The sequence below is a fragment of the Anoplopoma fimbria genome, chromosome 3, assembly GCF_027596085.1.
Source record: "Anoplopoma fimbria isolate UVic2021 breed Golden Eagle Sablefish chromosome 3, Afim_UVic_2022, whole genome shotgun sequence".
NCBI classification, from domain to species: domain Eukaryota; kingdom Metazoa; phylum Chordata; class Actinopteri; order Perciformes; family Anoplopomatidae; genus Anoplopoma; species Anoplopoma fimbria.
The window spans coordinates 6230544-6254651 of NC_072451.1; the positions used below are offsets into that span (position 1 = coordinate 6230544).

At 40.3% G+C, this 24108-nt stretch overlaps 1 protein-coding gene across 1 annotated transcript; it reads right to left on the minus strand.

Moving 5' to 3' along the window:
* Positions 1 to 18497: 18497 nt before the first annotated feature.
* On the minus strand, positions 18498 to 20754 carry snai2 (snail family zinc finger 2). Its single transcript, XM_054596415.1, has 3 exons — positions 20548 to 20754; positions 19803 to 20324; positions 18498 to 19403 (listed from the first exon to the last, which is right to left on the minus strand). Exons 1-3 carry the CDS (start codon positions 20624 to 20626, stop codon positions 19222 to 19224), a joined length of 783 nt encoding a protein of 260 aa, XP_054452390.1. The 5' UTR covers positions 20627 to 20754; the 3' UTR covers positions 18498 to 19221.
* Between the last annotated feature and the right edge of the window lie 3354 nt (positions 20755 to 24108).

A 24108-nucleotide genomic window follows, 5' to 3' on the forward strand; every position in this document is an offset into this window, starting at 1 on the left:
TGCATCCTCTTACCAAGCCCTGCCTTGTTGTTCTCACCGCCTTATTGTCAGACCACAAGGAAGGCAAAAAAAAAAAAAAAAAGTGCCTACTTGACCTTCTTTTCTCGATTTCTTTTCCATGACTTTCAATAACTTTTATTCTGCTGTAAATGTTGGATTGTTTCCAGCATTATGAAGCTCGGCCGGAGAATTTGAAATCCTCCCTCTAGCTGATGATAATAATGTTGTTTACAGGCAGCTCACAATGTGCCTTGTATATTAGCATATTCAATTTGTCCTCTGTTCGGGCCCTGTGTGCGCTCAGATCAGGTGGGGATAGCTATGTTTTATTAAAGGCTTCTTTCAGAGATGATACAGTATTCCTTCACAATATCACCCCCGTTGTTTGCATTGAAATGTCAGATTTCCATAGCTTAGACTGTAAAACGAAAGCACTCCAAAACGGTGAGTGAGACAAAAGTCAAAACATGAATCTTCCGTGCTCATGATAAACCCCCGGTGCATGCCCAAACAGATATTATTTTGAATTCCTCCTCGCTTATCTCCATCTTGCTTCGCATCTGCTGCCAATTACATCATCAAAATGCTTTAGTTTCCTGTTTCCTCCCTCTCCTGAATGGCTGATCGCCCCAAAGTGGCAGTCAAACGGACCCATCTAGGAATACATTTAGAAGGTGAATGTATTAGTTGGTGTCTGAATGGATGAAGGGGACTTATTAATGTGAGGGAGATAGGGTATTAGAGCAAATGAGCACTATTCTGGCTATTGAGGGCTGAATTAAATTCATAATGAGGAACTGCGTAAAGCATATTCACTAAGTCACTTAATATGTACAGGTGGTGGACAAAATAACAGGAATGTAAACTTTTGGACTTTTTTTATTGGACCAGACAATAAATCAAGAAAATAAACACACATGTATATATATATATATTTTTCAATAAAAAACCTCAGAGGAATGATCCGCAGAAACCAAGACTTTGAAGTTTAAAAAGCAACAGAAGTGACTCATTAAAAATCAATTTTAAAAAGCGATACAAAACATTTCAAAGACCGAATAAATTGCAGACCTAATTCACAAAGTCCAAATTTGCCTGGGATGGCTGGCTGGCTTTTATTTTTTTATGTTTTAAGATGACTAACTGGAAAAAAGGGCACAATGGACTTTTTATTAATTTATGCATCAGTGATTAACAAAAAAAAATCCATAGACACAAATAAAGTCTTAAAGTCTGATATTGTATGCTGTATTATTAAAACCATGGTTGGTAATCTAGAGAAACTAGCAAATTTAATAATTATGCAGCCTAAAAACCCAGTCAAGTGTTTCCAACTCTTTTCCAATAACAGTAACTGTACCACCAGCTCCAAAAGTCGTTAATACATCATTACATTCAGGCAGAAATAAATGATTTCACAGGATTATTACAGTCCCCCGACTTACACAGATGTTTAATTATTTTTTGTTTGTCGCATCACTAACTTTATTGATTTTATGATTTAATGAGAATTTCAACAAAATTAATCAAAAAATGTTTTTGAAGAAGATTATCAACCCTGCCTTTTATATGCATACATGTGTGGTGTCTTGTAAGCCGGAGAGAGTCGGCCATACTGAATATAGGGGACATCAACATTTGTGAGGAATAAGGACGTTTAGTTGCATTAAAATAGATTAAACTACTCTTCAAGGTGTTCCTGTTATTTCGTCCAACACCTGTATACACCTGTCTTTACACCCTACTGTCAGACCACTGCAGACTGAGTACATTCACAATGTTTGGCCCAGTTGAGGAAAATCAATGTAAGTATTGAAAAAAAAAATCCTTTTTATAATGACTTGAGTCAGGTGTTGTCAACGTGCAGTCTATTACTTTATCGTATTTTTACCTCCCAGGTCTACTTTGAATGATGGAAGGGAATATAGGTCAATAAGATGACACATAAACATAAAAAAGGCTGTGCTTTTTTCTTCCTGTGCTTCATGAAAAAGAAGCCAAGTCATTTGTCATTGATTTATTTTTATTTTTTTTGTTGCCCGCCTCGCCTTCAGATTACTCTCGCTCCTCCGCGATGCCTAATACCTCTGGGGAGAGAGAGCGCAGGAAAAAGAGGGCAGCTACACCTGCGGCTGCCGAACAAGTGTATCACTGTCTGGCTGCTCTGTCCCGGCATGTCGGGCCCTCTCACCTGGAATGCGCCGATGAGACAATCAGGTGCAGTAGGCGCGTGGCAGCTTGCTGCAGGGAGAGATAACCTGCTTTGAGACAAACCGAGCAAAGAGCGGCGAAGCACTTTTCCGCCCCTCATCCACACTCTTAAAACCAGACGTGCCAATACAGAGTAAGAGAAAGAGAGGCCATGTGACACATTGGCGATGAACAGTGGCTGATTTCTAAACAGATCCTTTGCAGGAGTAAAGTAATGTCTGTGGATTCATCATCGTGTAGGCTTGTTTGACTATCCCAGCATGACTCACTCTGAAGGGTGGAGCGCTGTGAGATTTTGTTCAGCCTGAGGGAGTGAATTTCATTTCTATCAAGAATAAAAAAGGTCACGAGCAATGTTCCAGCTTCACAGGAAATGCATCAACGCACATAATTGGATAACCTATCAGTTTTTTGGGGGGGGCTACCGTGATTGAGGTGACACTATTTGCCGGTGATATTTGGTCAGCTGGATTGGTGATGAATGAAAAATGTCAGACGCCAAGTAGCTCTTTGGGCTTCTAAGGACAAAAATAAGTTGCTGTAGCATTAATCTTTTATTTGCATGTTGTCGCAAAACAACGAGAGTTGTTGAGCGTTAGACGCCAGAATTGAATAAATGTATACTTATGTTTATGCACAAGCTTCTAAATCAAATTATCTATGTGATTTCCATCTAAAAATAACATTCCTATGCTGTTATTTTTACACACACACTCACATTTAACTTAAGTCTTGGGTCACAATGTGATTACGTGCTCTATTTTTTCTACACAAAACATCATAATCCTTTGCTTCTTGTAGATTTAGATTAATGGTTTGATAACAACAGGTCTTGTATTATCTCAAGGCATTTTTTTGTACAGCTTCATGAATTTCCTCCCCTCTCTGAAGGGAATATCATTTACCGCTGAAACCCAAGCAAGACGTTTTTGAGGAGAAAACTACCCTTCTCAAGTGTTCATTTTTCCAGAAAGTGTGTGTTTTTGTTGTCTAGGTTTTCCTTGGTGGCAGTGAACAAAGCGTTCCACTGTGGAGTAGTTGCAGCAATCGCAGACACAGTGTCTGTACAGGGAGTTCCTGTCCCTGGCCCAAACCCACAGACCAACAGCAGAGAAGGACAAGGTCAACCATTGCCTCGGCTTTCTCTTGGCATCCAGGCAGAGGAGCTTTACCTCACCCTCAAGTTGTATTCCTCCAGGCTTAAAGCCGGTGGATTTATTTTGCAGATGAATCCAACAAACCTTCTGAATATGTTTTTTTACAGATGCGCTTCATCAAAATGAGTCCAAACTGAACATATTAAAGTCGTTTTTTAAACTCTGTTAATTGGTTTTGTTATCAAATGAAAACACAACAAAATACAGCGAGTAGAAGATACAGAGAATGACAGTCCAACAGTAGAAAAACTAAAAAGGTTTACTCAAAAGAGTGCCACTGCTGTAATGTTTGATGGAATGAATACAAATAACAATTCCCTCCCATCTGGACCTCAAGCGTATCAGATGCGTTTTACACTCGCACGTCTCTTAGCTTAGCTTAGCTTAGCATAAAGACTGGAAGCGGAGCAAAACATCCAGCTTGTCCACAGCAGAATCCGCATACCAGCAACTCTAAAACTCAGCAATTCACACGTCCCCCGTAAAACCAACACATCGTTTCCACACTTCTTTATACGCTAGGCTTCAACCAACTGTCAAGGATAATTAACATGTAAATTAGTGAGCTTTAGGTGCTGTCAGTGTTGTCGGCTTGGTGACTTTCTTGCTAGATTAAGCTACTTTTGGAGCTAGTGCTGCTAACTACTTTCATTGAAAAGAGTTGGCAACACTGGGTTGTTCAAGGCGTTCTACTTGAAAGATACACTAACTTTGTGGTAACCTTACTTACAGTTTTGGAGCTAGTTTGTATGAAATATTTAACAGCCCACATTAGTTTAACTATTTGCTCTGGTAACCAAAGATTATGAGACAGTTATCAGAGGCTGGAATTCCAAACTGTGCTGCACATGATAAGAGAAGCTCAGCAGTTGTAGAAGATAAAAGTAGAGACACCCACCAATGAAAACAGCAGAAGTCTTATCAGATTGCAATAGGCTTTGTAGATCCTCCCTAATCTGTGTGTGTACTTGCTTTGAAAAAAGCTTTCCCTGTCACATTAACTCTCTGCCACATGTGGTTCGTCACCTTGGCCTGTTTGGGAATTCATGCTCATGTTTGTTTGAAGAAAGCAAAGCTTTCAGTCATTAAAGAGAATTGATTTACATTTGTTCAAATTAGCCCTAGTGCCGTTCAAAGTGATGACTCTTTCATAAGTGAGAACATCTATTAAATCTGGATCAAATTAATTGTAGCAAGTTAAAAGAGAGAGTGACAAGATAAATATCCGAGATTAGATTAGATTTATTTCAGATGTGCCTCTGTGAAAAAATAACAAGAGTCTTCAGTCAGCACAAAGATCACAGGATTTCCTACATGTCACTCTGTCATACGCTCAAGTGATGCTCACGGTTATAAAACACACCTCACTAGATATAACGCATGATGCAAGACTTTTTTTCATGGTATTACTCTGACAGAGAGTTTAAGCTTCCTCTCTTGACAACTGCAGCCGACCTGCAGGGGGAATATCTGGCCTTTTTGCAGTGCACTGTCCTTCAGCAACATTTTAGTCCCACATTACAGAGTCCATGCACCGGTCTCCACAAGGCTCCAGCAGCATTATGTCGAATTCTGACCTTTGACTTCACGCTAACACTGACATCATCAACGTGTTTGTAGCCGGAGAAACAAGATCGTAAAACATGATCTATGACCAGATCGAGGTCATGCATTTTGACATTTAGATCTGATGAATATACATACTGGGTTTTCTTCTTTTTTTTTCGTATTGTTTGAAGGCTTCTGCAGTTAATTGGTATTCTAGGAGCTGCAGAAATCATGTTTTGGATACTGAGCAGGCTGAAGGGAGGGGAAATCTCATTATGAAATTCTCACCAGTAAACTCCTGCAATTTGTGACCAGTGTTTTTGTTATGACGCTGATAGATTTGGCCAATTTTTCTGTCCCCTATTAAATGTACAGCTGAGCAAAACCAGCAACAAATTCTCCATTCATTTCCAAGTTTTACATTTCTCATGGACAACAGGTAATCAGTGTTACATGGCTCTATCCAAATAGACATATAATGAGACTTCACTGTATACATGGTGATTCTATATTGTTGTTATTGTCAACAAATCCCATAAAAAAAGTCCAACCAACAATGAAGTGAAGATGATAAGTAGTAAACATTATAGATTATTCCTCTGTGCCATAGACCTCCAAAAACTATTAAAACACGTACATGAGACATGTTTCTTCAATATGATGAGCATGAGCACTGCAGTTTATTTTTAAACCTAAACAAACAGTGTTCTGCTGCCATGAACACTCACTAGAGCACAAGATGCGTTTTAATCTGCAACTAAATCGTCCCCAACAAATATACTTTTTACTTATTTTTTAGTAATGTATATTAAAAACTACAGTGCCCAGATACTTAAGGAAATCACTTTTTATTATAAAATTCACATCTTTTACTTCTTCTAGGTTCGGGGCTAAATGGAAAGTCTGGACGTATATCTAGAAACAGAAGTTGTGCCAATAAAAAGACATGGCACCATTAATGAGATTAGAACAGCCATTGTCATCTGATATTTGATTTGAAAGTTGTTATGGTGACACTATAGAAGAGATATTATCTAGAAAGCCTTTGAGATGATGGTATGCGGAATATGTTATATCTGTATATGTTATCTTTAGACAGAGCCAGGCTACCTGTTTCCCTCTGTTTCCAGTCTTTATGCTAAGCTAAGCTAACCAGCTGTATCTTTATACTTACCATACAAACATGATTTCAGTCTCTCCTCATTTCACTCTCGGCAAGAAAGAAAAATGAGCTGATGTCCCAAAACTATTTCTTCAAGTCACAAACTTTACCTCAAACTCTTGAACCACAATGACTAAGAAAATGTATTTCCATACATTATAATGACACAATAACATCTTAAGCGCACAGTCCCCTTTGAATCATGCAATGAAAATTCGACTTGGAAATGTTTTGCTTTGCTTAACAAGTCTTTGATGTGACGCCCCACTGAGAAAAAAGCACAACAGGCCTGTACTTCGTGATAACAATGCAATTTAAGGACATTTTTGGACATGGTCGCCTCTTTTAACAATCATGTCCGTGCAAGTAGAGCCCCCTTGGGATCTCTGCTTGTCTTACCACATCCTAGTGAGTAAGAGCAGGCCGAGACGCTGATGTGCTCCGGGGCCCTGCCTACTTCTCCACACCTACCCCACCGTGTCATCACGGTCGGGGCTACTTGCTGAGCCGTAATTACCTCGGACTGACACGCACAACAAGGGGGATGCCTTCAAGTAAACACAGTCCAGATTCTGGCCCAGCTCACTTCAAAGCTGGAGCATGCTGATAACAAAGCACACCCTGGAGAGTCCCCCTTCTCGCCTCCCACAGAGAGGGTTGTTGGGGCTCAAAGGGGGTGGGGGGTGGTGGTGGTGGTGGTGGTTGACAGTGGTGGTGGTGGTGTGAGAAAGAGAGAGAGAGAGAGCGGGGGAGAGGAGGTGTGAAGTGGCTTTTGACAGTATAGCACCTGCTGCATCTTCACTGCCAGGCTGAGACTTTGCCATTTGTCTCGAGTGACCGGTTAGCGCGGACCGAGGGGATTAGAGCTGGAAGGAGGGGTGGGGGTTCAACCAGGAGGCATGTTGATATGGGGAAGGGTGGTGTTGAGAGAGAGGTGGTGGTGGTGGGGTGGGGTGGGGGGGGAGGAGACACACCCTCTGTCATCCCAGTGGAACATTCCAGCTGTCTGTGGCAACTAACAGTGCTGTTGTGGGGCGATGACGTGTCGAGTCATATCCATTCCGGTGCTCAGTGGCATGTCTCATAGTGACGCTACCAACAGTGATCTCAAGCCAGAGTGTCACTGCAATCACAGAGGCCTAAATTAGTGTTAATATATCACTAGCACGGCCTCCTAATACAATCCAAATGTTGCTTGTTGCCTTTAAAGTCACGCCTCATCCCACATCACAGAGTGTCTCCCCGGTCTGTTATCAGCCGTGGGTTTTTTCTCTGCGGCTCATGACACAGCTGGATCAGGTCTCCTGTGATCAGTCCACTGGAATGAAAGCATCGGTGCAGACCAGACAATCTCCGCAAAAAATACTCAAAGGCTGTGGTGAAGGCAGAGGAATGCACCATTGACAGAGGATATTTATGGTGGGGGAAAGACTGTGACTACTAGCTTGGAAAGACAAACAATCTGTTTCTCGGAGGGGGATTGTATTATTGATGCTATGTTTATAAGACTCATAATTGCAAAATATCACACAAGTATTCGGCTGCCTGGTGGGTCACGTTAGAAATCCTAGAGTGCTGAAATATTTCCGACTCCTCTTGAAAAACAGGAAAATAGCAATAAATTCTGTTCAACATAAATAAAATCCAGCGGTCCCAGAGGAGTTTCCACTTCACAGTGGACACTTTTGTTGGATACTGTTGTAAACATTTCTGTATCTATTCTGTTCCAGTCATAACAGAAAAATACAATTCAAGCCAAAAAACTAGTTATACTATGAATATTTTTTTCTTTAAATGACTGATGACATTCAGTCATTTTGGCTCTGTATGCAGATGGTATTTTATTTTGCATATCATGTCCAAATGCAAGACTTGATTCATTCTTTTGTGGAAAAAAAGCATTAAAACACTACGACTACAGTTACTTTTCCAGATCTTGAATCAAAGTAGAATCTGTTTAAGTGAAAGTAGCTCATAAAATCTTTCTCAGGCAATTAAGACACTCTTCACACACTGCATTCTTTAGATAAAAACATCTAGAAAGGATTCCCATTTATAAAATGTTTTATTGCATGATAAACGTTTTGTATCTTTGGCTCCGGTACAGACTCCTCCATACCTTCTTGGCTCATCAAACTGATAACATAAAGCACTGAAGGATCATGGTCATCATTTAGTGGGACATCTACACATGGAAGTTTTGTCAAGAGCAGAATATTTATAATTGGCCATTTTAACAAAAAGTTCCCTTTCACACTTTCAAATAGTATAGTCAAAGTATGACCCCAGAAAATACAGAATACAATAAGCAATGAGAAAAAATACAAAGGTGTGCATTCTTTATTGATCCAACATTTTTGTAATGATTTCTCCTCTTGTGAAACTTAAATGCTTTTTTAATTGCTGTGTACATGATGTCAATGGTGTTGATTCAACTTGTTCAACTCTGAGTTGTAGTTTGCCTTGCTGTTGTATAAACTGCATTACATATATATGTCAAAAGTACAGTCTCTTAGAGTACCGAAGAACTGCGTCAAAACACAGATCAACTAATGTGGTCCAAAAAACAAATGTGGTAGTATTTCCCTCAGGGCTGCTGCTGAGTTGCATAACATCTTGCAGGTGTTTCTATTTTTTTACTTGTGGTATTTTATGTGGTAAAACCCTTATGATGTGTTATTTATATGGATCATGCAGCAGCAGCAGCAGCAGCAGAGACACGGATAATCTACATAACTTTTTTCTTTTTAATCCGCTGAGTCAAGAGAAGAAGTCCTACCCATCCCCGGAGAAGCTTCTCTGGAGGTGGACTTCCTGTTGAGGCTTGTCAGCAGAGTACAATACCCACAGTCTGAATAATGTGGCCGGGAGCTAGTTTATTCAAGCACCTTTTGTTTGCGCAGCATACTCACCTTTTCCCTCGGCTGATGATCAGATAACCACGAGACAGAAGAAAAAAACCCCCAAAAAAACTATCTCTACAGATGCCCGAGCTGCCACTGGCTCTTTGAATGTGTCCCAGTGGATATTGTCAAATGATTTCATACCACGTCATGGTTTTGGCGCAACACATCCATCTAAGAAATCCCCCCAAATCCCTCAAAGCAGCATATTCAGAACTTAAATGTGTTGTGGAGATGGCACCTAATACCACTCTGAGGCCCAATGTCATGCCAAACTACAGGCCGAGCCTTTTCTCAAGCCCCCAGAGTATTCTGTTTCACTATTTACCCATAAGTTAGGAGAGGTCATGCAGTATGTGTGTGTCCCCGAACAGCTGCTCTTTGATGTCGGTACCTGGGACTCAGCAGGGATACGCATATTTCAATGACAAACTCACACAATTTAGATCAAGTCTTTTTTCCTTAAAGGAGTATTACGGCATTAGATGTTAAAGGGATAGTTGTATGAGGTACTCATTCATTGTCAGTGTATTACCTGAAGTAGACGGCGCTCTACACGCCTCCAGTTTGGAGAAAAACACAGACATACCAGCACAGCAGCAAAGCAATGTACTGGGATTTCTGTAAAATGAATTTAAGCCACCTAAAAAGGTTGACATAAAAAGATATCAATACCAGACAGCTATACAGTCTTATGTTTCCAACGGGCAACTGAAGTCATGATCTATACTTTCGCCCAAACTACCAGACTCCATGGAAAAAATACATTTTGTTTGTTGCTTATTGTGTGACATGTTTCACAAAAGGCACACAATAACACTAACCGAACAAGGCAGGGGTGGATCAGCAATTTCTGTTTTCTGCGAGGTAAAATTGCTTTTTTTTCAATAGAGTCTGGTGTCTTTGGTGAGAGCATTGAGGGATACAATAATTCAGTTCCCTGTTGGAATGGCTGTCTCATGGCAAAGTAAACCAATGAAAATAACCAAGATATAGCGTACACTTGTATAGATATATTTGTGTTAGGTCGACCTTTGTTTTAGGTGGCTGAAATAAGTTATACTGACATCCCCGTCCACAGAAGTACATTACTTTGCTGCTGTACCGGTCTGCTTATCCGAACTGGGGACATGTCAACTGTCATAGACTGACTATGGATAAGTACCTCATACAGCCCCACTTGAAAATACCCAAACCATCCCTTTAAGTTACTAGAAGTCACTCTTATCTGAGAGAGGTAGCAATCTTCTCATCTAACTGTCGACAAGAAGCATGTGTCGAAGTAGTCCTTTTTTATAAAAGAGCCACACAAAATATCCAGTCTTTTTTAATATTCAGTGATCCCTCGTCCTTTATTTCCAGCAGAGTACATGTTGAGCAACATGCCTACAGCCTCTGATGGGATGAGAGCATCACTGTTGTGTTTTTCCTGCTCTGTTGAGGCTGTGCATGCTGCTGCTGTGGAGTGTAAAAGCACTTAGAAACGGCTGGTGGCTAGACAGCTTTTCCCAGCTCTGATTCATCATAATTAGGTCACTGGCTCGGTCGGCTGGCCTCTCAGGGATCATCTCACACTTGTACGCTCACACCACAGTGCACTGCCAACGCCGCTCAGTGATAATCAGTGATCGAAATAACACGGCGTGAACGTTCAGCAACGTTTTTCATATTTACAGTAATATGCAGCCCTCCTTTTTTTTGCACAATCCATGTCTAATTATTGTCTTGTAAATCCTTCTCAAACTCGTCTGCGGCTCTTTATCTGTCTCCTACTGTGTGTTTGCAGTAGATTCATTGGGTGAAATCAATTATGGATAATAGCCTCATCAGTGGATGTCATGAAAAGTGCCCTGTAACATTTTTCTATATTCAGAATATGTAATGGATTGTTAAAACTTAAAGAAAAAAAAGGTACATTAAGATGCCCAGCGCATCCCACAACAGGTAAACAATGACAAAATCAATTTGAATAAATGACTTTGGACACAGCTGTACAATTAGAAAGTAAATCCCATTTCCATGATGATTGTTTGTCTTTAAAAGTCCGGTGCATTCTGTTTTGTAATTTCTCCTCCTAATCTGGACGTGAATGAACACAGCCACAGTCGTGATTGGACCCAAACGGCTGGTAAATATGCAGTCGGTGTAGACCTACCCCGCTGTTAATTTGCTGCTCAGAGCCGAATGCGACTGTGAAATAACATAATGAACTCTAAAAGTGGAGATCCAGTGAGAGGATGTGGTGACTCTGCTCAGCCTTTAGCACACACAAGCTAGATGGAGTTACCTTATAGAGGTGTAGAAGTAAACATTTACAAAACAACATTAAGAGTTTATGATGGTTGTTACGTCTCTAAATTTTCATTGTTGACCAGATTTGTCTTTAATTATCTTATATCTCTGCCATTAACTGATAATGTGAGTTTCTTTTTTTATTTGGTAAAAGACAAAGGAACTATTGGTGCCTAAAATTAATAAATGATAACCAATTACTGACAAGCCACCACGCTGTTTAAACACTGACAGTGTATGTGAAGCTCCAGTGGGATCCATTTAATCGTAGCTTCTGATGGCTGTCAAAACATCCCCTGAACGAGGCAAAGCAAGTTCTGCATTGTCTTACTAAATGAGGAAAATATTAATATTTCATGTTATTGAAAGCTCTGCTGCTGAAAATAAAGATCAAAACATCCTTCTTGACGTGAATGCAAAATGAAATGAAATGCCTCCGCATGATCTTTTCAGGAAATCTGTCTTGTTTGAGTTCGTTTAACCAGAAGAGTTAACCCTGAATACTTTATTTTCTGAAAGTTTCTGATGCCATAAACCAGATAACGTGCAAAGAAAACTTTTGCAAAGCTGACTTTTCCCCTTTCACACTACAATACAGACTCAGTGTTTTCATGTTCATCCACTTTAGAGAGCTTATTGAAAAAATATAGCTGCAGCAGACGTCAGACTGTCTGAAGGTTGTGATCAGCTACTCAATGATTCTTCTGGTAAGTTGATTTAACAATGTGTGCAATTGCAATGCAATTTTTTACCTGGTGATGGCCCTGATGATGGCCATGATGAAGATGATGCTGAAAAGTCAGGGGATCACTTACATTTTTACAATTCATTCTGAGGAAAGCATGAATGTCTGTAATATATTTCATGGTAATCCACCCAATGTTATCGCAACATTTCACTCAAAAACTTGTGATGGCGCTAGAGGAATAGTCAGGAGATCAACAAAGGGCAGTTGTTTTAGTGTAACAAGGCTGTTAAAAGATGCTAATGATTTATTAGGATTTAAGAGAAAGTGCGGTTCCAAATCATAGCCATATCGAAAAAAATGAAGCATTGTGTTTACAAATGATGCTGCCCAGGGGGAGATATGCAAAGAGGGTTGGCTCAGAAATTGAGCCCTGAGGAACTCCACATCGATGTTTGCTCAAGAGAAGGATGCGATTCCACTGGCAAAGTAAAAAGTTTCTGTTTGAGTGGAGGGAGATGAATCAGTCAAGCGCAGGGCAGGTAATAACACCCAGTGCTCACGGCGTTCAATTTTAAATTGGATGATCAACGGTGTCAAAGGCAGCTCTGAGGTCTAAAAAGGATTAAAAAAATGAGCAATTTGCTACATCCACTTTTCAAAGAATGCCATCATCATTATTCAAATTAAAAGCAGGTTCTCCCCACTTAGTGTGACAGTGGCTTCACATCAAACTCTCTCTCCTGCACCACTTTGTGAAAATGACAACCATTCAGAGGGGCCTGTAAGGACATTATTTGAAAAACTCTGATGTCACCCGGATGGTCGCTATTGAGACGTAAAAAGGACTCCAAACTCTGGAGAGCTGCATGTTGAAGGAGAAATCCAAATGAATCGACTCATGAGACTTCATGCTGGTCATTTTTGAAAAATGTGCGTATGCATATCACAGCTCATCTTACATATTTTGAGATTGTACTGAATATGTAGTTATGGAAAAATGCACTGAAAGTTCAAAGGGGTTATATTGAATTCAAATGGAAAGCGATTCAAGAAAAAATTCTTGTCATTATGCAACACAGGGATGCAAAACCAAATTCACTATAGACATTCCTATAGTGCATTTATTGAATTTGCCTCATAAGTGTAAACAGCAGCAACAAAAAGCAATTCTTTGGGCAGATATCATGGCCGACATCTTAACATTAAAAATTCAACATGAGCAAAACATTGTCCATCAGCTTTGACTTTGTTAACATCATGATGCTCGGTGCTCAAACACAGAGTCCACCTCCTCTCGTCCCAGCGGAGCACTCTGTCCTGCTGTCCGCCCGTCAACAGCAGCTTGGTCCTGTATGATCTGTGTGAAGATGTGGGCTCAACAGTCACCCACCTCCCGCTGCTTTCATCTGTCTTATTATTCTGCGACCGGGCATCAGACAGCCTGCAGCATGCTGGGTAGTGGAGTACCCTCAGGTCCTAGTGCGGTTATCTTAGCTTTCATCTGGGCCATCCTCTCTCTCTCCTCCCTGGGGCAGTTTGGTGGCGTTTGGTCCAGCAGGTCTGGCTGGTTGGCTGTGGATGACTTTGATCATCTCAAAGTTGGCAGCACTAAATTCCAACTTTTCCATTTCAGATGTTAAAGAATGTTTTTCGTCATATGCTGTTACCAATAAACAAGAAAAAAACCCAGAAAAATGGGAGCTACCAGCTGCGGCATGTACATGCGCCGCCGTTGCCATAGCAAAGATGACCAAACCACAAGACTCAAACTATACAACTCTTATTTATCACAATTTAACAATGAAGGATAAAAAAAAAGAAGCTCCCAACAGTTTAGAAACACAGGTTTATCAGTTAACACTTAAATACAAACTTTACATTTTAAAACAACTATATTAACATAATCTAGTTATAAACTGATAAAAGCACATTTAAGCGTTAATGTCAACTTTAACTCCTCTTATACTGTAATTGGTGTATGAACAGATAATTTATTGATTGTTCATTATCATATTGAATGATACATGAACAAAACATAAAACATGAATTAAGTGTTTATGGACGAGTGGAACATGAACAAATAATTCACAGGCGGGTTTAAAACAGTTTATAAATAAATCAGATCTGGATTCTTGTGTTTGTTGCTTCACAAACCGGTGATGTGACAACTTGATTATTTTTCCCTGGAGCTTGATGACCTGATGCCGATCTGGTCTAATGATTTTTCCCCTAGCTGTTACTTGCACATGACAAATGTAAATTGTCATGTGCAAGTAACAGTTAGGGGAAAATCCAGTTTGTTGTTCTAGTAGCTAGTCCAATCACGATGGAGAAATAAAAAACATCCAGCCAAACTGAAGCTAACTAGCTTAGCAGAGTAGCTGTAAGAATCATCAAAGATGCTCTCTAACAAAAATGACACATTACAAGCGGTGCCAATGTTTTGAATTGGTGTTCACTTCCTGTCTCCTAAGTGGGCGTATTCATTGTTTGGAAGTGTTGATGAATGAAAGCAGAGGGGGGTTATACTTGCATAATGTATTCATGTTTTCTTTTGCTAACATTTCATATTTACACAACTAACAAACAAATTAAGCACTAACACATCCTTAATTTTCTCCGGATTTGTATGTTTTAAAAATGCTATTTTAGTGTCAGAGACGTTCGAAAGATATGTAGCTTTTGAAAAATGGCTCCAACTACTTTTCTAATTACTCTACTTAGATAACTATGGAGAAAAAAGTAAACATTCATAATCTGTGTTCACGTTCACTTCTCCCATTGGAGCTGATAGACTCAGGAGCTTCTGCTGGTCTCCTAAAGGGGCGGGACATTGGCGATATCCACGTGACACGGAAACAGGAAATTGACGCTGAGTTGGACGTCTCCTCTCTGAACTGTCTCTGTTGCCATCTCAGCTTTGGACTCTAGTGGTTAGACTACCTTTAAATCACATACTCAGATGTGTCAAATTGAAGATGAATTAAAAGTATGTTGATTTATATTTGATATAACTAGTAGAGAGACAAAAACTTGCTCGCAAAAGAGAGATAGTCCTGCATTTAATGAGCTATGGACTTCAAAAAGTAGGGCCATCCAGTTGAATAATGAGCACATAAAATTGTCCTTACAGCTACAATACAGTGTGTTTTGTCAGCTATAAACTCTAAATGTATTAAATAAAACTGTTGGAGTGAAAAACTTTTTATACAAAGGACAACTTTCAGTAGGTCAGATCTCCAGCGGTCACAAAGGGCTGTGTTGTTCACAGAGATGATCTTTTACAGCTGCGGTCATGGGGTTTTGTGGGTTGAACATTTAGGAGGAAATACAATCAAGTAAATATGATCACAGGATCTTTTGACAGCTGACCTCTGCTCGACAAGGAGGCAACCAAAAGAGACCACAGAGCTATTGATTAAGACAACACAGCCCCGTCTGTCTCCGCTGGACTCTTCACTCCAGCTCTCGTAATGACACGCCGAACAAAAATCATTTCTGACCCACATGTGAGGGTCAGCAGCCATTTCTCAGTGCGCCACTACAGCCCGCCACACATCAAACAGGACGTCACCAACCTTGTTTTTTCTTACTAAAAAAAAACGCAATTTCATTTTCAGCCCTTCAACATCGAACCATTTTACTTTAATGAGATAAACACATAAGACTATAAGACAGCGGCACAGCTTCAGAGGAATCCATTTTCCCTGGTGATTAAATCATTCCTCGCTCGATCTGCATGAATCCAATTTATCAACAAATTGAGCGCCGATGCAAAGGACGCCGCACAATTAGAGGCAAACCGTATTATCTGGAGAATATGCACCTCCAGCTGAAAAGCAGTGGCGTTCTAAGTAGCTACCCAGTCACTTGAGGAGACAACAGAAACGAAAAAGGAGAATAGTCTTTAACAAGATGTGGGAGCTCAATAAACAGGGAAACATTCCTCCGGGCGTTCAGAGGAAAAAGAGAATACACAATCATCTCCCTTCTGATGTGGCGGAGTGAGAGAGGAGGGTCGGGGATCAGTTTCCCAGCTATGACAATCAGACCTCAGAGGGCGTCCTTTAACTTTATTTGTTCCACTTGATGGTCATAAAGAAATCATACTCCCTGATTCACCATAAAGTCAGCAGGTTTCTGAGAGCTGGGCCCTTCTTTACGTCAAACCGGCTGCTCGCTGAGGCCGCTCAGGATTTTTAAAGCCTCCCCCAAGCACTCGTTTGTGCAGAGTGGGGACATTTATTTTACATGTGATATAAAATAAGTGATAAAACAAAAAGTATCACAAATTCAGGCTTTAATGGTATAGGCACCATCATAAGGATGGGCTTTTACAGGAAATGTACAGACAGCTCAAGTGGAAAAATCATATTTCAGCTACAATAAAAAGTTGATTATTCAATTATTTGAATGAGAGAAATTTTACTTGCAACTGTTATTATTTATTGATTCATTGTTTTAGTCTTTTTTCAAACTAAAAGGCCAACTTCCTGGAATTGCTTATTTTCTCTTCTTTTATATGGAAGTAAACTGAACGTTTGTGGTTTACACTGATTGTCAGATTTAACAATCAGTTTTAAACATCACTTTGGGGCTTGAGGAAAGTATGACGAGTATTTACATCAATTGAATGAGAAAATAATCAGCCGAATTACTTGTTTTGATTTGAACTGAATATGATAAATGACTTAATTCTGGCCTCAAATATGTTCATTTTAGTTGACTTTTATAATATTTCACAGTTAAGTGAAATGGATAGAAAGCTAAAGTAGGCTGTGGCAAAGACACATTTTATTTGCACTGAATATGACAAACGACTTAATTAAAGCCTCAAATATGTTCATTCTAGTTGAATCTTGTGAATGAGAAAATCATATTTAATCACATCTTCACAATATTTCTTTTGCAGATTCTTTTTGAGAAAACACCCACAAGCTATCTACCTGCATTTGGCGTGTGCGGGATTCACAACTCCAACACAACAGTGTGACTATTAACAGTCTCCGCACCTAACAAATATTTGATCTCACATTCTTTAACACATCCTCTAATAGTCATATGCTTTAGAACAAATGAGCTCCGGCTCCTTCCCCTCCCCTTCTCCTCCCACTGTTATCACAATGGCTAACTCAAATATTCATGTTGGAGGGGGGAAGCATTTAACATGTTGTTGTTATCTGAGAAATCAATCATGCGGTTAATTGTTGTAGTCAAAAAGGGAAATCTTGCAAGATTATGAAGCTAATTGGCATTATGCATTCATTGTTTTTCCTCTCTGACACTTGCATGATAAAGCGTTGCCTATGGAATAAAAGATATTAGTGCGTGAGGACAAACAGTTTTACTGTCTCAGCAGTATTAGAGTTTAGAGTGCCCTCTCGATGGCACTTTACTTTTATGAGGCAAATGATCTGAATAATAGGAACTGCCGCTTGTAATATTTCCACATCAGGGTCAGGGCTGAGGTTTCCACATGTGTCGGCAGACCTGTGGCTGTGGTTTTTTTTAAGCCTCCTCCCTGTTTTGCACCTGTTTTCCAGAGAGGTTGCTGAGGAGCCCCCCGGAGCCCCCCGGAGCCACCTGGCCCGACCCGGAGCGCGGCGGCGAAAAGCACCTGGAATAGCTCGACGATGACTCACAGCGAGGAGAATCTACCTACAGGGGAGTTCAGCCCCCTCGCAGCCAGAAACAAAACAAGTGTCTGTCAGATCACATCACTCAGGTCAGTAGCTTTTGGGCATTAGGGCAAACAGAAACATACTCTGGGGTTTGTTAGAAAGAGTTCAACTTTGATTGCATCCCTTAAGGCGTTGCACTTTTTCAGCTCTAATCTCTATCTGCTGCAAGTAGACAGCATATGGTAAAAGACAACAAAACGTAGCCCGAGGAAGTCTATTTAATCCTTGATGGCAAGCATCCCAGAAATTCAAGGAGGTTGTCAAAGCAAATGCAAATTTGAGCTTTTTTGTGAAAGCATATTAAAATCTAGATATCCGAGTGTCCTGTGCCCCTGCAGTGATGGTTATGATTGAGCAGGAAGATATGAAAAAAACCATTCTTTTCTCAAGTTACATACATTAATGACATGAGATTCGGATTACTTTCTCAAAAGAACAACGCCCTCGCATTTAATCTTTACACACACTGAGGTAAAGAAAGCCATGGGCCCTCAAAGGGTATAACAAGTGAGTGCAGATCAATATAGCTAGTATGTGTTAAATTTCATGATTGTTTGATGTCTGGACAGGTTCACAGGGAACAGGTTCAGGCCTGATCCAGAGCTGAGTCACCTCTCTCCTCATTTTTACATCTCCATAACAGGAGATGGTGCAAGCTGGATTAAATATCATTCAACTTTTGTGCTAGTTTGTTCCGTTTGAGGCACGTGACAATCAGTGAATGCTGCTGAGTCTCGATGAATGGAGCTTCTCATTCTGCAACCAAACGCTTCACGGATGAAAAGCGACTCGAAAGATGGCAAAAAAAATTATACAAAATGTCATGAAACTTTATTTCTTAAAGTGTCATGAAAATATGAAAATATCAAAAGTCATTCAGCATCACAGTTTCCACTGTAAATATACAATCATCTCAGTCACGCTTACATTCAATATATAAAAATATAACAGGAAACTGTTGAATAATACATATTATTGCCAAGAAAAACTGAGGCACTTGAGAAGGTTTGTTCTGCTTTTTGAGTGCTGGCAAACTGTTTCTAATGACTGTGCAAAAGTTATATTAATTTCACCCTAAAAACCTAAAGTTTGCACTTGTTCCCTAAGTAACAATGGCTTCAGTATTCCTCTAGTTACATGTGTACTGTCATTCATAATGCGCCTTTTGGTATCGTTTGTGTGGTGCGTATAAAAAGAAAGTGGAGGACTGCATAACAGCCATTGATAGACATTATACAAAACACTGAAAATAACATTGATAAGGCATACAAAACATTCTAGACATGCAGGGAAAAGTGCATGAATAGCACAGGTAGGTGAGTACAAGACATGACAACGCTCGACACAGAAACACTGCTTGAAAACGAGGAGCACGTGAGCACAGAGTTATTTCTCACTTTGAAATGAAATGGACCGCTCGAAGTAGAAAAAAAAAATAAAAGTCTGCATATTTGGGAACAAACCCCCCTTCGATGTGATTCCTTGACAGTTCTCCTGGAAAAATAAAGAAGCAACAAGAGGGGCTTTTTTTTTTTTTTTTTTTTTTTCTTCTGCTGGTAGGTGGAAAAGTATCTCCAGTTCAGTGTGCTACACAACAACCAGATTCCTCATGCTTGTGCAGAAGAGACATCCTGGAGAAGGTTTTGGAGCAGTTCTTGCATTGGTATTTTTTCACATCCGAGTGGGTCTGTAGGTGAGCCCTGAGATTGGACCTGTCCGCGAAAGCCCTGTTGCAGTGAGGGCAGGAGAACGGCTTCTCTCCTGTCAAAGAAAGCACACAGACACATGAATAAAAATCTTTCAGAGGCATCTTGCTCTATTATTTTCAGGGCTGGTTTTTGCAATACAGTGTTTCAAAGAATCGCACAACACATTCTGTTTGCTGACTGATTGTAACATGACATTTGTTCCAAACGAAATAGAAAAAAAGCAATATTTTGTTTTTCTTTTTCAACACAAAACCAAAAGTAAACCTGCAGGAAGTAATAACAATCTGAGAGTTGTCACAGAAATGTCAGCCTCAATACAAAACAGTTGTGAGCTTCAGTCAAGTACTACATTGAATTGATTTGACTGCAACAACAACAAAAAAAAAAACTATTGAACTATGTGAGCCTCTTCACACTGAAGGCCCCTCTGCAAGTCCCCACATCCACTCACCGGTGTGCGTCCTGATGTGTCCTTGGAGCAGCCACGGTCTGGAGAAAGCCTTCCCGCATATTTTGCAAACGCAAGGCAACGTGTGAGTCCTGATGTGCATCTTGAGAGCTCCCAGGCTCACGTACTCCTTCTCGCAGTATTTACAACTGAAGGATTTCCTCGTTTGGGCGTCGCAGTGCAGCTGTTTGTGCTTGAGCAGTCCAGAGTACGTGGAGTAGGACTTGCTGCACAGACTGCACTGGAACTTCTCCGCCTCGACCCCGTGTGGGTCTGTCAGCTTGGGCAGCATCTGCTCATCCTCATCGCTCCTCGGGCTTTCGGAGCCACTGTGGTCTTTGGAGGACGCGTCGGAGAGAGATGATGGGTATCCCGAGATGGGCGAGAGGTCACTGGGGAGCGGAGACAGAGGCAGGTTGCTGGTAGTCCACACGGTGATGGGGCTGTACGCACCCGGGCTCAGGATCTCCGGCTGGGGGATGACAGGCAGGGGGATGCCCCGGTAGATGTGCGGCGTGAAGAACACTGGAAAGAAAGAAAAAGTAGAATGAATGGTCATGTCTTGGCTGGTATTGATTGAGGAGTGAGGCGCACAGAAACTTTGAAAAAAAGTTGGCCAATAAGTTTGAAAACTTTTCTTAAAGTTAAAAACAAAACAAAAACAAGACTGCTTGTCAGAAACATAAAAAACATAATAATAATAATAATAAAATAAAATAAAGTTGATAAAGTCAGACAGGTCCTTTACCTGTTGGGCTCTCCAGCTCACTGTAATTTGGCTTCTTTGCGGAGTTTATGTGTTTCTTGACCAGAAAAGAGCGTGGCATCTTGGAAAAAAAACAAGTGGACAACTTTTTCCAAACTTTGTTTCGTGAAAGATACAGCTGCGCGTTGACTGGCGTGGAGACGGAAATCCTTATTGCTTAAGTCCAGTGGAGTGTCATGGTGCGGCGCTGCGCTCCTGGAAACAGTGCAGTGAGTAGCTGTAAAGAGCTGTAAATACTCCCCATCAGGTGCATGGGAGGAGCCATCCGCTTCTATTTACATACACTGCTGCCCCAAACCAATTAAAAGGCGCTCTAACCACGGAGCCCAAAAAACGCTTCATGCCTACAGCAGCACATGACCCCCTCTAGGGGCTGGGTCAGTGCCATGTTCTCCAGTCAGACAGGTGCTTTGTGAAAGACTGCAAGTGTTAAAACCTACTCTGGTTTAATCTACTCTGCTGCCAAGAGCACATCCTTGCATCCTTGCAACACACACAAGTCTAGCACAAAGCATTGCACAAATGATATATATATATATATATATATATGCAAGAAAAGAAAGATAAGAACGAGAGAGTGATGCAAACAGGGTTATTTATTCAAAATGCCATTGCTAACGTAATCAGTGCACACTGTGTGCATGGTGCTCATGATGATTGTTGTGCTACAAACCTCTGGAGACTGATTATGCTGTGACATCTTTCTTTTATTTGAATTCGAGAATACTCCCACCAACAACAGCACCCTTAAACACGATTATAACGGCTCGATTTGAAGGAAAAGGAAGATTTATTTATGTAATTTCAATACGATTATTTGTCGTCTTTCAATGGAATTGTATCGGGATGAAATCGTATCGAGTAATACAAAATACAGTCAACTTATTTGATACTAATGAACATGTACTTACAAAAAATTTTAAGAAAATATGCATTGATAAGAATTCTGTCAAGCTGTTGTCATATCTTATTACTTTGTCAGCATGCATGTAAACATTGTATAGCTGGAAATATAGCTCTCTCTCTCTCTCTCTCTCTCTCTCTCTCTCTCTATATATATATATATATATATATATATATATATCGAGAAATGACATATATCGGATTAGAATATTTTGGCCATATTGCCCTTATACACTACCTATTGAACAGACAAATCTTTGGTTTCATGATCAAACAAACAACTGGACCAGCCTGCATGCTGCCGTCCACATTGTCATTCTGGGGCTTTGCCGGAGGATGGCCCTTCCTAATGCAGTTGTGTATGGAGAAAGCCACACATTTCCTGGCCAATAATGCAAGAAAGGAGTCCTCCTTGGAATGTAAATTTAAGAGTAGTTCCCTCTCAAGGTCAGACATGATACTATAATCAGATTTATCCCTGCTGCTGCTGCTGGACTGGACGAGGAGAGGCAAACTTAGCAGCCTACGCCCCCTTGTGTTCAACTCAGTTCTTCTGAAAGGGGCAAGAGTCGAACATCTAGAGGTAACAAGGCAGGAGAAGAAAAAAGAAACACACAAAGGTAAAGGCTTAGTGATATCAAAAAGCAGCTCCTGGAGCAGTTTGATTGGCTAGGTCAGCAGATATGAAAAGCACCTTATGTCTGGGGCAGGCCTTAAGTTAATTGTGAAATGCTTATCTTATCTGGAAAACATAATTGCAGATCATGAATAGTTTCCCTTTTGTGCCCGCTTGGAATTATAAAAGGGAAGGGAAGGTTATCTGTGCATAATAACTCCCGGCTACTGTCACACATTCAGCCGGCTGCATGGCAAGTAGGATGTGTGAGGAGTGGTGGTGCTTTGGTGGAGATCCAGCAGAAAAACATTGTGCACTGTGAGAGATAATGCAGCAACATCAATATCAACCCATCAACCGAACCGTATCCAAGCGAAGCAGACCAAGAGGCAGCCAGGAGGAAGAAAATAAGAAATCCTTCCTGCAGTCTTCATGCTTCAGTTCTGTTCGCAGCATCCAGAGCATGTGGATGCTGCTCCACTGACGGTCATGAGGGGGGGAGTGAAAGCACGGCGCGCCGGCTCCAATCATATCACTGTTTCTGAAAAGCAAAGGCTGGAGTTTTTATGAACTTGAAAATTAATTAAGCGAGTGGAAGCTGTGTATCCTTGGCCCTGCGGGATAATATTACACCAGCAAAAATGTGCTCAATTAAAACGTGAACATGATTTCGGATTTTCTGGTCAAGCACATGGAAAAAGGATGCTTTTTCATGAGAGGCAGCAGCAGCTTATCTATGCAACATCCAGGTTCCTCTATAGGCATCTTTATTTTCTTCTATGCGGGTACATTTTCATACATACAGAAGATGTTTTGTGGGATTGAATTTTGCATATTGTCCATTAGTTATGATCTTCTTTTAAAAAAAACACCTGAAACAAACATTGTTAACTTCCCAATTAAAGTGATGACTGATGAACAACTGGACTGAGACGTTTCTTTTTCTATCTTTCTTAATTTCTTCTTTTCTTTGTTTTGTAATTGCCTTTTCCGTTCCTCATTATTTTCATTTAATGTAATCCTGCTTATCTTGCCTTGAGTTTTTTAAAGAGCGGCCTTTGCATAAGCTTTTAGCCCACACCGCTCCTGCACAGTCTTTTGTTTACTTTTAATCCACACATATCTGAGTATATGTAGGCGACGCATTAACTGTGGCTGTGTGTGTGTATGTGAATACCTTTGTGTACATACATCTTTTATAATAGCTGTAGTTTGAATGTGCAAAAATTTACATAATTTACAGGAGGTCTGGTTGGTTAAAGCCCTCGAGTATCTGACCTTTTGTATCAATAGAGTACTGCAGGAATGGGTCCTAAAACTTGGAAATGAGTGAGCAATTTTGCCTCTCTGGTTTCCTCTTCTCGAAGTCAATGTTTTTGTTTTTATTTTAAACATTATCACAATGTGGTTAATACAAGCTTAAGAGCTCCAAGATTTAGAAGACGTTAGTAAATATTCCTCTTGTGAATTTTTAAGCTTTTGAGTGTCTTAAAAAATCTAACAAGTGGCTGAATGAGACTACAAAACCTCATCAAACCGACTAGTCTGCCTTTTGCAGCTTTATTGTGTACAATTGAGCTTTATTGTGTACAACCGTGATGTAGTTTGTTTATAGCCTAACGTTAGCTTTATGCGTCTTCTGATTGCATCCACACTTCAAAAATCATAGAAGCGGAGTTCATTTGTGAGGTTTGTCTTGCTGAACAAATGTGTAAATATCATAAAATCTAAGAGAAATATTTCATGTGAAATAACGAAAAATGATCCGAGTTTTTGAAGATCATATTAGGTAATAAATCAAGTGAGACGTAGGGTTATATTCTAATAGACCTTCTGTACAATTTACTTCTTTCTGCAACCAGAGGAGTCGCCCCCTGATGGCCATTAGAAAGAATGCAAGTTTAAGGCGCTTCGGCATTGACTTCATGTTCAGAACCGGAGGATGCAGAACGAATCGTACCAGCAGATAACCCTGAGCAGCATATAAGAGATGTCTGCCACAAAAATCTTCTTAGGTTTAGGCA

Excerpts from the sequence above, each read along its gene's own strand:
- snai2 (XM_054596415.1), bottom strand. The coding sequence starts at position 20,626 with ATGCCACGCTCTTTTCTGGTCAAGAAACACATAAACTCCGCAAAGAAG. Across the intron at positions 20,325-20,547 it reads TGAGCTGGAGAGCCCAACAG|TGTTCTTCACGCCGCACATC; the intron begins GTAAAGGACCTG and ends CTTTCTTTCCAG. Across the intron at positions 19,404-19,802 it reads ACACATCAGGACGCACACCG|GAGAGAAGCCGTTCTCCTGC; the intron begins GTGAGTGGATGT and ends TTTCTTTGACAG.